At 42.6% G+C, this 13,407-nt stretch overlaps 1 protein-coding gene across 3 annotated transcripts in view; it reads left to right on the top strand.

Moving 5' to 3' along the window:
- Window positions 1–13,407, top strand: part of LOC133569175 (nebulin-like) — a 107,724-nt gene that overhangs the window by 36,805 nt on the left and 57,512 nt on the right. For all 3 annotated transcript variants that reach the window (XM_061921371.1, XM_061921372.1, XM_061921373.1), the window contains exons 29-38: window positions 124–234; window positions 304–408; window positions 2,587–2,697; window positions 2,762–2,869; window positions 5,462–5,572; window positions 7,549–7,659; window positions 7,723–7,833; window positions 7,931–8,041; window positions 8,105–8,215; window positions 13,258–13,368. In XM_061921371.1, coding sequence (XP_061777355.1) covers window positions 124–234; window positions 304–408; window positions 2,587–2,697; window positions 2,762–2,869; window positions 5,462–5,572; window positions 7,549–7,659; window positions 7,723–7,833; window positions 7,931–8,041; window positions 8,105–8,215; window positions 13,258–13,368 — 1,101 coding nt within the window. The remainder of the gene's footprint in view (window positions 1–123; window positions 235–303; window positions 409–2,586; window positions 2,698–2,761; window positions 2,870–5,461; window positions 5,573–7,548; window positions 7,660–7,722; window positions 7,834–7,930; window positions 8,042–8,104; window positions 8,216–13,257; window positions 13,369–13,407) is intronic.

The following is a 13,407-nucleotide window of genomic DNA, read 5'->3' as shown; positions in this document are numbered from 1 at the left end:
ATATATATATATATATGTATATATATATCTAATTATTAAAAAAAATTATAATATGTAAAATATTATATATTCATTGTTACATGATGTGGCCCTCAATAAAAAAAACAAAAAACCCTGTTCTAGAACAAGTACACGGAGGCGTGCAGGAAGCAGGCGTCCAGCTGTCTGTACGCCAAGATGCCGGACACTCTGGCGACCCGGCACGCTAAGGAAGTGTCACAGCTGCAGAGTCAGGTCAGTATCGAGTCTTCGAGAAGCAAGTTCAGAACCTGGGCTGAAGAATCTTCCACCATCTTTGTTCAGGTGGCCTACAAGCACAGGGAGGACGCCAGCAGGCCGCTCTACCACCAGCTGCCTCAAACCAGCCAGACGCAGTCGGCCAAGGAGCTGACTGACCTGTACAGTCAGGTGAGGACCTTCACGTGTGTGTTTCACGCTGAAACGTGTCTAAATGTGTGTAATCTTGTATTTCTACCCTTCTTGAGACATCAACAAGGAAAAGTAGCTTCCATATAAGGACGGGTGAACAAGTTAGGACATAAATAATGGTCCCAGTACTTAAAACCATTGCATCTAATAGAGAACTAAATACTATAGTCTGTGAACATTGATCCAAAGTCAGGATTTTTTGTTGATTTAACGTGCATACAAAAGTAAACATGGACAGGCACAAAGGCAGCAATATATGCTGAAACAAGACGGCAGCTAAGAAGGACTTCCCTATTCATCCCCGAAAAAAAACACCAGGTGTTTTTTTTTTCTGATTTTACGACTTCCGGTGCTGGCGTAAGAGAACCCGCTTCCCATATGTGACCGTAGGATGAAAAAATACACGGTACTAAGACTATAGTGGCCACGGGGGTCATCTGTGGTCCGTGACTTGTTTGTCATCAGCCTTAAGTACATTTCAAAAAAACAAAAAATAGAAATGTCATTTGCACCCCTGGTGGTGAAATCTGTCAAAATTAGGGTGGTCCCAAAAAGGAGGGATTTTTTAAATTGACCGTGTGTCGGTTTTAAAAGTGCTCCCCCTCTGGCCAACATATGTACAAACAAGTGTGTGTAAGAAATTGAAATGTATTAAAAAATACTGTATATACAGTATATAGATTAAAAACCAATTACACACACAAAATAAAAATAAATAACTAAAAGCTTACCTTTTTTATATTTGCATAGTATATATTAGTAATGTTGTAAATACAAATCTTTATATATCTAGAAAGGGTGGTCCTAAAGAGGTAGGCATTTTTGGAAGGTCTCAAGAAGGTAACAAATACCAGATTGTGTGTGTTTGTGTCTGTGTGTGTGTGTGTGTGTGTGTGTGTGTGTGTGTGTGTGTTGTATTTCCACCCTTCTTGAGACACGAAGAAGGAATAGTATCTTCCATAAGAGGAGGTGTGAACAAGTGATTACATAAATCATGGTCTCAACAACATTGCATCTTATAGAGAGCCAAATACTAGAGTCCGTGAACATTGCTCCAAAGTCTGGATTTTGTTGATTTAATGTGCATACAAAAGTAAAGATTGACAGGTGCAAAGGCAGCAATATATAATAAAACAAGACCGCAGACTTTTTTAGGGCTTTGGGAATCACTAATCAGCCGCAGTCCTTTGAACGCAGATTTCTTGCCGGCACATATGGTACAATACAATCGGCAAGATAGGATGGAGCTAGACCGTGTAGTATTTTATACGTAAGTAGTAAAACCTTAAAGTCACATCTTAAGTGCACAGGAAGCCAGTGCAGGTGAGCCAGTACAGGCGTAATGTGATCAAACTTTCTTGTTCTTGTCAAAAGTCTAGCAGCCGCATTTTGTACCAACTGTAATCTTTTAATGCTAGACATGGGGAGACCCGAAAATAATACGTTACAGTAATCGAGTTTTAAAAGTGCTCCCCCTCTGGTCAACATATGAAATAACAAGTGTGTGTAAGAAATTGCAATGTGCCCCCTTTGGCCAAAAATTATGAAAAAAATACAATAAAAATATGTATTTAAATACATATTGTAATATGTATAAAAATACATTACAAACAAACAAAAAAAAGATGAACTAAAAGCTTGCCTTTTTTATATTTGCATAGTATGTATGTTTTATTAATTCTGTATACACATCCATCCATCCGTCCGTCCATTTTCGCTGGTGCCTATCTCAGCTACAATCGGGCGGAAGGCGGCGTACACCTTGGACAAGTCGCCACCTCATCGCAGGCTGTATAAACAAATGTTTATATATATCTAGAAAAGGTGGTCCTCAAGAGGTTGGCATTATTCGGAGGTCTTAAGAAGGTAGAAAATATAAAAACGTGTGTGTGTGTGTGTGTGTGTGTGAGACATACTGTAATACGTATAAAAAACAATTACAAACAAAAAAAATTAAATAATAAAGATGAACTGAAAGCTTACCTTTTTATATTTACGTAGTATGTATGTATTATAAATGTTAACACATTTTTATATATATCTAGAAAGGGTGGTCCTAAAGAGGTAGGCATTATTCGGAGGTCTTACGAAGGTAACAAATATAAGAATGTGTGTGTGTGTGTGTGTGTGCGTGTGTGTGTGTTTGTGCGTGTGCAGGTAAAGTACAAAGAAGACGGCAAGAAACAGATGGCGACAAACTTGTACTCGCTCCTTCCTGAAACCGCTGAGACTCAGTTTGCCAAACAGATGTCAGAGTTGCACAGCCAGGTGAGGACCCCGAACACACCGTCTCACTAAGCTGAAGTTGACCTGTTAACCTTTGACCTTCCAGACCAAGTACCAGAAGGACAGAGGAGATCTGTCCTCATCTTTGTTCTCGCTGCTGCCCGAGACCCTGGACACTCGCTTTGTGAAGGACATGGCTGACACTCACAGCCAGGTCAGGAAAACTTTTGGATGTTGCCTTTAGGGACACACTCTGAGGTGTGTGTGTGTGCGCATGTGTGTGTGTGTGTGTGTGTGTGTGTGTGTGTGTGTGTTTGCATGTGTGTGTATGTGTGCCAGATAAACCAGCGACCCTCGTCTATTTTGGTCGCTTTATCAGAGCTGCCGGGTTCCTCGTCTTGGCATCCTCACTTGTACGCTGCTGACATGATGTGTATATATTCTAAATTCAAAGTATTCACGGCGCTTCACTTTTTCCACATTTGGTTATGTTACAGCCTTATTTCAAAATGGAATGAAATTAATGTTTGTCCTCAAAATTCTACACACAATACCCCTTAGTGACAATGTGAAAAAGTATATTTTTTAGAAAGTTTGTATCTGCTTTTGTATTGAAAATTTAATTACAAACACTTCACCAACATACTCCTTATATGACGGAAAACAACAAATATATGGTAGAACATATTACAAAAGCAGTGAAGTTGACATGTGTAAATGGTAAATAAAAACAGAATACAATGATTCGCAAATCCTTTTCAACTTATATTCAATTGAATGGATTGCAAAGACAAGATATTTAATGTTCCAACTGAGAAACTTATTTTTTTTTGCAAATAATCCATCCATCCATCCATTTCCTACCGCTTATTCCCTTTTGGGGTGGCGGGGGGCGCTGGCGCCTATCTCATGAACTTAAAATTTAATGTCAGCAGCACATTGCAAAAAAGTTGGCACAGGGGCATTTTTACCACTTTGTCACATGGCCTTTCTTTTTAACAACACTCAGTAAACGTTTAAGAACAGAGGACACCATTTTTTGAAGCTTTTCAGGTGGAATTCTTTCCCATTCTTGCTGGATGTACGGCTTAAGTTGTTCAACAGTCCGGGGTTTTCGTTGTGGTTTTTTAGGCTTCATATTGCGGCGCACATATTCAACAGGTGACAGCCTTGGACTACAGGCAGGCCAGTCCAGTACCTGCTTTCTTTTACTACAAAGCCACGCTGTTGTAACACGTGGCTTGGGATTGTCTTGCTGAAATAAGCAGGAGCATCCATTATAACATTGCTTGGATGGCAACATATGTTGCTACAAAACCTGTATGTACCTTGCAGCATTAATATTGCCTTCACAGATGTTTAAGTTACCCATGCCTTAGCCACTAATACACCCCCATACCATCACAGATGCTATCATTTCAACTTTGCGCCCAGAACAACCCGGATGGTTCATTTCCTCTTTGTTCCAGAGGACACAATGTCCACAGTTTACAAAAACAATTTGAAATGTGGACCTGTCAGACCACAGAACACTTTTCCACTTTGCATCAGTCCATATTAGATGAGCTCGGGCCCAGCAAAGCGTTTCTGGGTGTTGTTGATAAATGGCTTTGGCTTTGCGTAGTTGAGTTTTAACTTGCACTTACAGATGTAGCGACAAACTGCAGTTACTGACAGTGGTTTTCTGAAGTGTTCCTGAGCCCATGTGGTGATATCCTTTAAACACCAATGTCACTTTTTCATGCAGTCCCGTCCGAGGGATCGAAGGTCTGTAATATCATGACTTATGTGCAGTGATTTCTCCAGATTCTCTGAACCTTTTGATGATATCACGGACCGTAGATGGTGAAATCCCTAAATTCCTAGCAATAGCTGGTAAAGAAATATTCTTCTTAAACTGTTGGACAATTTTCTCTCGCATTTGTTGACAAATTGGTGACCCTCGCCCCATCCTTGTTTGTGAATGACTGAGCATTTCATGGAAACTGCTTTTATACCCAATCATGGTACCCACCTGTTCCCAATTAGCCTGTTCACCTGCGGGATGTTCCAAATAAGTGTTTGATGAACATTCCTCAACTTTCTCAGTCTTTTTTGCCACTTGTGCCAGCGTTTTGGAAACGTGTTGCAAGCATCAAATTCAAAATGAGCTAATATTTGCATAAAATAACAAAGTTTTCCCGTTTGAACGTTAAGTTGAAAAGGATTTTCAAATCATTGTATTGTTTTTTTTATTTACCATTAACACAACGTGCCAATTTCACTGGTTTTTGGGTTTTGTACGTCCTGAAATAACTTAAGATCCAACTGTCATCAGGTTTTGTGCACTAAATAACATGCATTCAAGTAAAACGTTTAAAAATGTTCCCAGATGACACCTATTTGCACTTCATGTTAGGTTCAAACACAAATGACATCTATTAAACAGACAAGAAGCAAGGAATTAAACAGAGACAGAATTAAATTTAGCTCATTGAGGAGAAACGTCTGGGCTGTACTTTTTGTACAGTCTTCCACCACGCTCTGACGAAAGGTTGGACACTTCCTCTTTCATTTGAACTTTCCCTGATTACATGGCAACAGCTATTTCTTAAGGAAGCAGGGTCGTAAACAGCCGTTGCCCTCGGTCACAAAACAGTTCAAAGAAAAGGTGCTTGGAGGGGTAATCAGGTCCTGCTTCCTCTCCACTTTGTAGATCTCGGGTCAAGACAAAATCTTCCTGTGGATTTCAATAGATCAAAGAAACCGATGCCTTCATGTCCCTGAAGGAGTCCGATGATGTGATAGTCTGCTGTGTGCTGTGCAGGTCAAGTACAAGGAGGCGGGAAAGGAGGCGGCCAGCAGCGCTCTCTACCATCAGCTGCCGCAGACCGCCGAGACGCTTCATGCCAAAGAACAATCTGAGCTGCAGAGTCAAGTACGTCTCTTTCATTCTAAACATCTTGTCAGCATTGATGTCGCAGTTCCCATCAGATGCGACATAAATATCAAAAGACACAAGTTGTGTTCCAAAAAATCGATTAACACCCAAATCTCCATTTTCATTTGTTGTCATTCTAAATTAATTCATTTTTTTACTCAAATATATACATATATATCGTTTTAAGAAGCAATTTTTGAATTAGAAAAGAACTAAACAATTACTTTTGATATTATTATTAATGATACAGATGCTTTTCTAAATTTGAAGTTTTACTTTGTACATTTCTCCCCTAAGTATTTTAAAGCTGGGATTGGTTTGGAGTTGGAGTTGCTCTATTTTCTTTTGTTGGATTGATCAAAATGTTGTGTCTTTCGTAAATAAAATATTTAAATACATTTAAAAGACAACATTTTTAGGCCAACACTGCATGTTTAAGTCGTACGTCAGCAGCCACTCTCCCTTGTGGAGGGGTTCCGGTCCGATGGCCATGGATGACGTACTGGCTGTCCAGAGTCCAGAGTCGGGACCCAGGATGGACCGCTTGCCAGTTTATTGGCTGGGGACATCCTTGCGCTGCCTATCCGCCTCCGCTTGGGATGGTTTCCTGCTGGCTCCGCTTTGGACTGGACTCTCGCGGCGGTGTTGGATCCACTATGGACTGAACTTTCACAGTATCATGTTAGACCCGCTCGACATCCATTGCTTTCGTCCTCTCCAAGGTTTTCATAGTCATCATTGTCACCAACGTCCCACTGGGTGTGAGTTTTCATTGCCCTTATGTGGGCCTACCGAGGATGTCGTAGTGGTTTGTGTTGTGGTTTGTGCAGCCCTTTGAGACACTAGTGATTTAGGGCTATATAAGTAAACATTGATTGATTGATTTATATATATATATATATATATATATATATATATATATATATATATATATATATATATATATATATATATATATATATATATATATATATCTCTACATACATCACGACGAGTTGAGTTTATACCAAAATGGATACATGGATGATACAGCAGAGGATCGGGAGAATGTCATGTGGTCAGATGAAACCAAAATAGAACTTTTTGGTATAAACTCAACTGGTCGTGTTTGGAGAAAGAAGAATACTGAGTTGCATCCCAAGAACACCACACCTACTGTGAAGCATGGGGGTGGAAACATCATGCTGTGGGGCTGTTTTTCTGCTAAGGGGACAGGACGATTGATCCGTGTTAAGGAAAGAATGAATGGGGCCATGTATCGTGAGATTTTGTGCCAAAATCTCCTTCCATCAGTGAGAGCTTTGAATGGTTGACCAAATACTTATTTTCCAACATAATTTACAAATAAATTCTTTAAAATTCCTACAATGTGAATTCCTGGATTTTTTTTCACATTCTGTCTCTCACAGTTGAAGTGTACCTATGATGAAAATTACAGACCTCTGTCATCATTTTAAGTGGGAGAACTTGCACAATCGGTGGCTGACTAAATACTTTTTTGCCCCACTGTGTATGTAAATCTATATTTATATATATGTAAATATATATTTTTGTGTATGTATATACGTGTATTTATGTATATATATATGCACGTGTGTGTGTGTGTGTATATATATATATGTATATATATATATGTATATGTATATATATATATGTATATATATATATGTATATGTATATATATATATGTATATATATATATGTATATGTATATATATATATATGTATATATATATATGTATATGTATATATATATATATGTATATATATATATATGTATATATGTATATGTATATATATATGTGTGTATATATATATATATATATATATATATAATATGTATGAATACCAAATAATGTATTCAAATAATCTTGTTGAATCGAGAATTGATTTTGAATTGAATGGTCAAGTATTATTGAAACATTTAATCATGTTTTATAGCAGCCGAACCACATTGACATAATTTCTTCCAGAACAAGTACAAGCAGAGCGGGAAGGAAGCGTTGGCGTCCAGTCTGTACGCTCAGCTGCCGCAGACGGCCGAGACGCAGCTCGCCGCCAAGATGTCGGCGCTGCAGAGCGAGGTGAGTGCGCGTGCACACGCCAAGAAGCCCGCATCAGGTTTTCAAACCGCGGTGTCTTTGCAGACTAAGTACAAGTGGGAGGGCGTCAGGAGCGTCGGCCGTAGCGCCTACAGTCAGCTGGCGGTCACCACGGAGACGCAGCTCGCTAAAACGCTCTCAGAGCTCCAAAGCGAGGTGAAGTTTCAAGCCTGATGTATATGACAACAAATATGTCCGGTTTGTCGCTTTATTAACAAGTTAGCAACATGCTAAGTGCTAATCGTACCCGCAGATGAAATACAAGGAGGCCAGCAAGAGGGAGGCGGCCATCAGCCTCTACCACCGCCTGCCTGAGACCATGCAGACGCTGCACGCTAAGGAGGCCATGCAGCGGCAGAGTCAGGTGTAGACCTTGGTCAATGACAAAGTTCTTCTCATGCCGACGGTCCACCTGTGTCCTCACCAGGTCAACTATAAGGTGAAAGGTCGGGGGTCAAATAGCAGCAGCCTGTACTCCCAGATGCCTGAGACCCAGGAGATGAAGTTGGCTAAAGCGGCCATGGAGCTGCAGAGTGAGGTGAGGTTGACACAATTTATGAACTTTTTTATGAATGGATAAGTTTGTATAGTGAAGCAAATTTTGTCATTAGAAAAAATTTAAAATAATGGGCTCCATCCTTGACAAAAGTCCATATTTTAGTGATGGTTCGTACACAGAGAACACAATACAAACAATATATAGTACTGCATAGCAAACATAACAAGGAGGGGAACTCTCTATTTATAAATAAGCCAGAACAACAAGCTGAACTGTGCTGTATGCACGCAGAAGTAATTTTGTTGCCCTCACAAACAATCAGAAATCACATACATCCTTGATTTAAATAACCATGCTACAATATAATCCATCCATCCATCATCTTCCGCTTATCCGAGGTCGGGTCGCGGGGGCAACAGCCTAAGCAGGGAAACCCAGACTTCCCTCTCCCCAGCCACTTCGTCTAGCTCTTCCCGGGGGATCCCGAGGCGTTCCGAGGCCAGCCGGGAGACATAGTCTTCCCAACGTGTCCTGGGTCTTACCCGTGGCCTCCTATCGGTTGGACGTGCCCTAAACACCTCTCTAGGGAGGCGTTCGGGTGGCATCCTGACCAGATGCCCGAACCACCTCATCTGGCTCCTCTCGATGTGAAGGAGCAGCGGCTTTACTTTGAGTTCCTCCCGGATGGCAGAGCTTCTCACCCTATCTCAAAGGGAGAGCCCCGCCACACGGCGGAGGAAACTCATTTGGGCCGCTTGTACCCGTGATCTTATCCTTTCGGTCATGACCCAAAGCTCATGACCATAGGTGAGGATGGGAACGTAGATCGACCGGTAAATTGAGAGCTTTGCCTTCCGGCTCAGCTCCTTCTTCACCACAACGGATCGGTACAACGTCCGCATTACTGAAGACGCCGCACCGATCCGCCTGGCGATCTCACGATCCACTCTTCCCCCACTCGTGAACAAGACTCCTAGGTACTTGAACTCCTCCACTTGGGGCAGGGTCTCCTCCCCAACCCGGAGATGGCATTCCACCCTTTTCCGGGCGAGAACCATGGACTCGGACTTGGAGGTGCTGATTCTCATTCCGGTCGCTTCACACTCGGCTGCGAACCGATCCAGCGAGAGCTGAAGATCCCGGCAAGGAGCTGGTGAGAAAGGAGCAGACAGCAGGAGGGGTCGTGTGTGCGCCGAAAGACACAGGTGTCTTCTCCGCTCTGAAATAAGTCTGCTCGGGCAAATTTTTCCAGCAAAGCCGAGTCATACCAAAGAATATAAATATGGGACCCATTACCTCCCTGCCTGGCACACGGCATCAAGGGTTGGAATTGGGGGTTAAATCACCAAAAATGATTCCCGGGCGCGGCACCGCTGCTGCTCACTGCTCCCCTCACCTCCCAGGGGCTTGAACAAGGGTGATGGGTCAGATGCAGAGGACACATTTCACCACACCTAGTGTGTGTGTGACAATCATTGGTACTTTAACTTTAACTTAAACAGCCATGCTACAATATTGTATTTACAAAAGTAAAATGGACTTACATTCACAACGGCAAGTAGCTGGTGAGAAAGGAGCAGACAGAGGGAGAGAAGGGCGATGGAGGTTGTCAAAGTTCGTTGGTGACGAACCCCAAGATGCAGAGATGGAGGCAGGCATTGGGTAGGAAAACATGATTTATTAAAAATACTAAAACAAGAACAAACCAAAGGGGTACAACAAAAAGTGCGCACAAGGCAGATAACAAACAAAGAGAGCTAGCATGAGAACTAGAAAAATAAACGGAGCTTAGCATGGAAGCTAGCAAAAAGGCCTAGCGTTGAAGCTAGCAGGTATCGAGCAGGAAACAGAAGTCGTACATGTAATATGAAAACAAACTTGGAAGCAGGGAACAAAAGGCAGTAAGTTACAAACCGCAATGAAATAGCTTACCGCAACGCTGAATTGACAAGACATGAAATGACACGACACAACAGGTAGCAACGACAAGAGCGACAATACAATACAGAAGCGACATGCAATATGCGACAGTAATCCAGCACTGACTGGAGGAACACAACAGGCATAAATAGAGTGGGCTGATTGACACCAGGTGTGGCCATGTGCCAGTCAGCCGCAGCTGAGGGCAAACAGCGCACAGGGGAAAAAACAGGAAACAGACAAAATAAGAGCACTGACAGGAAATACTAAACACACACACAGAGGAACTAAAACTGACAGAGGGAGGGGCCGTGTGTGCGCTGAAAGACACAGGTGTCTTCTCCGCTGTGAAATAAGTCTGCTCTGGCACCTTTTTCCAGTAAAGCTCGGTCTCATCACAATGAAAACTTGCTGTGGTACGTGGCCTGCTTCGTCGATTCTTTAATACTAGCGAACGCCATTATTGTACTCCTCGCAAAGAGTTTTAGTTTTAACTCCACAGCGATTCCCTCCTTCCTTCCACGCTGGTCAGTTGTCTTTTTGGGACTCACCTTGAGATAGCAAAATGGACAAAACTTGTCAAAAGACACAAAAAACAGACTGACAAGTGACTGGTAGTGTACTGGGCAACAAGTGATGTGGAGGGCTCCGCCTCCATAAAAATGCTGCGCCCTGCTTTTTGCCTGCAGGCGGGAGACAAAATGAATGAGACATGGTTCGGCATATTTGGCTCCGTCTAAAACAGGGGTCTCTAACTAAATTTACCTGGGGGCCACTGGACGCAGAGTCTGGGTGAGGCCGGGCCGCAAGAAAAGATTTCTTAAAAAAATGTTGTATACTCCTCAGCATGTCCAGTTGTATAATGACGTTTCAAATTTTATGCCTTGTGCACTGCAACTTTCTCTGTGCAAATAAGACACGTCTGGGTGGCCCTGTGCTCAACAGAAATATTGCATTTCCCACTTTTCCTGGAATGGTCTTTGCTCATCACTAACCCTTTTCTTTACTGCAGGCTTTGAAAAAGACATGTTTGGGGTTGTGGAATATATTTGTATTTAGCCGACGCACGGAGAATAATGTTGTTTCCGCAATGTGTGTCGTTGCGCTTTTCCTCCCTACAGCAACACGGCGGTCGGCGGATAATAGCCGGGAAAGTACCGGGATAGCGAGTGCAAAAAAGTGAGGGATCCCGGAGTGTTATCCGCTGTCATATAGAAATATATGTAGTGTTCATCGTGTGAGGCAATGCAAATTAAACAATAAAAAAAAAACAAATAACGGTTTGAATGGTCCAGGTTTTGGGGGACTATTAATACTGACGGACAGGTGTCGCGGTATGACTGCAGCCAGGCATGTAAGAAAACCCTCGTCTCCATGGCAACGTCTCAATCGCTTTTACTCATTTGCCGCTTTTCCGCTAACGCAGGGGTAGGCAACCCAGAACGTTGACAGAGACAACGCTGTCAATTTAAACTTGCGGGCCGCGGTAACATTAAAGGCCTACTGAAAGCCACTACTAGCGACCACGCAGTCTGATAGTTTATATATCAATGATGAAATATTAACTTTGCAACACATGCCAATACGGCCGGGTTAGTTTACTAAATTGCAATTTTAAATTTCGCGCAAATTATCCTGCTGAAAACGTCGCGGTATGATGACGGGCGCGCGTGACGTCAAGGATTGTAGCGGACATTTTGTTCTAGCACCGATCCCAGCGATAAATATACTTTAATCGCATAATTACACATTATTCTGGACATCTGTGTTGCTGAATCTTTTGCAATGTGTTCAATAAATAATGGAGACATCAAAGAAGAAAGATGTAGGTGGGAAGCGGTGTATTGCGGCTGCCTTTAGCGACACAAACATAGCCAGTGTTTCCTTGTTTCCTTGTTTACATTCCCGAAAGATGACGGTGAAGCTTTACTATGAAACAAAGTGGTCAAGCGAACATGGTTCCCTACCACATGTCAACCAGCAGGTTTCGGTGAGAAAATGGTGGTAATAAGTCTGCTCTAACCGGTAGACATGAGCGGAGAGCTTGCGTTGTTCCTCCTGCTGCTGCGGACTCTCTTGCCTCCTCCCACCGGCCGCACCCGACTGTCGGATGCTTACACCGTAGAGGAGGGGAAAAAAATAAAAATCTCAGCCCGGCTGCATTCGCCTCGTCGAAAAACGTGGCTTCCCTCGGAGACACTGGCGGTCACCACACCCGTGCCCACACCCCTCCGACTTTCAGGTACGACAGTATAATCTCACTAAAATACTAGTAACACAATAAACAGATAAGGGGATTTTCCAGAATTATCCTAGTAAATGTGTCTAATATCTGAATCGCTCCCACTGCACTCGTCTTTTTTTTTTTTTTTTTTCCTAGTCCTTCACTCTCACTTTCCTCATCCACAAATCTTTCATCCTCGCTCAAATTGAAGTGAAGTGAATTATATTTATATAGCGCTTTTCTCAAGTGACTCAGAGCGCTTTACATAGTGACACCCAATATCTAAGTTACATTTAAAGCAGTGTGGGTGGCACTGGGAGCAGGTGGGTAAAGTGTCTTGCCCAAGGACACAACGGCAGTAACTAGGATGGCACAAGCGGGAATCGAACCTGCAACCCTCAAGTTGCTGACACGGCCACTCTACCAACCGAGCTATGAAGAAATCGTCACTTTCTCAGTCCGTATCGCTCTCGCTACTGGTGGCCATGATTGTAAACAATGTTCAGATGTGAGGAGCTCCACAACCCGTGACGTCACGCGCACATCGTCTGCTACTTCCGGTACAGGCAAGGCTTTTTTATTAGCGACCAAAAGTTGCGAACTTTATCGTGGATGTTCTCTACTAAATCCTTTCAGTAAAAATATGGCAATATCGCGAAAGGATCAAGTATGACACATAGAATGGACCTGCTAACCCCGTTTAAATAAGAAAATCTCATTTCAGTATGCTTTTAAACTTTCATATTTAATTGGGGGCCCCAAAATAACATCGGAGACCCATGATCTAAAAGTTGCTACATCAAAAAGTTGTCAAATAGAGGGGTTGGTAAATGGAGGTGGTCTGTATTTTCTTTCCACGATTGCAATACACGCTTTTACACGACAGCGGGACGATATCAACAGACAACTTGTTTTTTCTCCCTTGTATGTGTCGTAGAATAAATACAAGGCCAAAGGTCGACCGGAGAGCGGCGGCAGTGTGTTTCACCAGATGGCCGAGACCAACCAGACGGAGTTCGTCAAGCGCATGTCGGAACTTCAGAGTGAGGTGAGCGGCGAAATCGCCCTCGTCCCAAAAACGTCCGCC

Source organism: Nerophis ophidion, linkage group LG15 (assembly GCF_033978795.1).
Source record: "Nerophis ophidion isolate RoL-2023_Sa linkage group LG15, RoL_Noph_v1.0, whole genome shotgun sequence".
In the NCBI taxonomy this organism is placed as follows: domain Eukaryota; kingdom Metazoa; phylum Chordata; class Actinopteri; order Syngnathiformes; family Syngnathidae; genus Nerophis; species Nerophis ophidion.
This window is presented reverse-complemented; position numbering and strand designations above follow the sequence as displayed.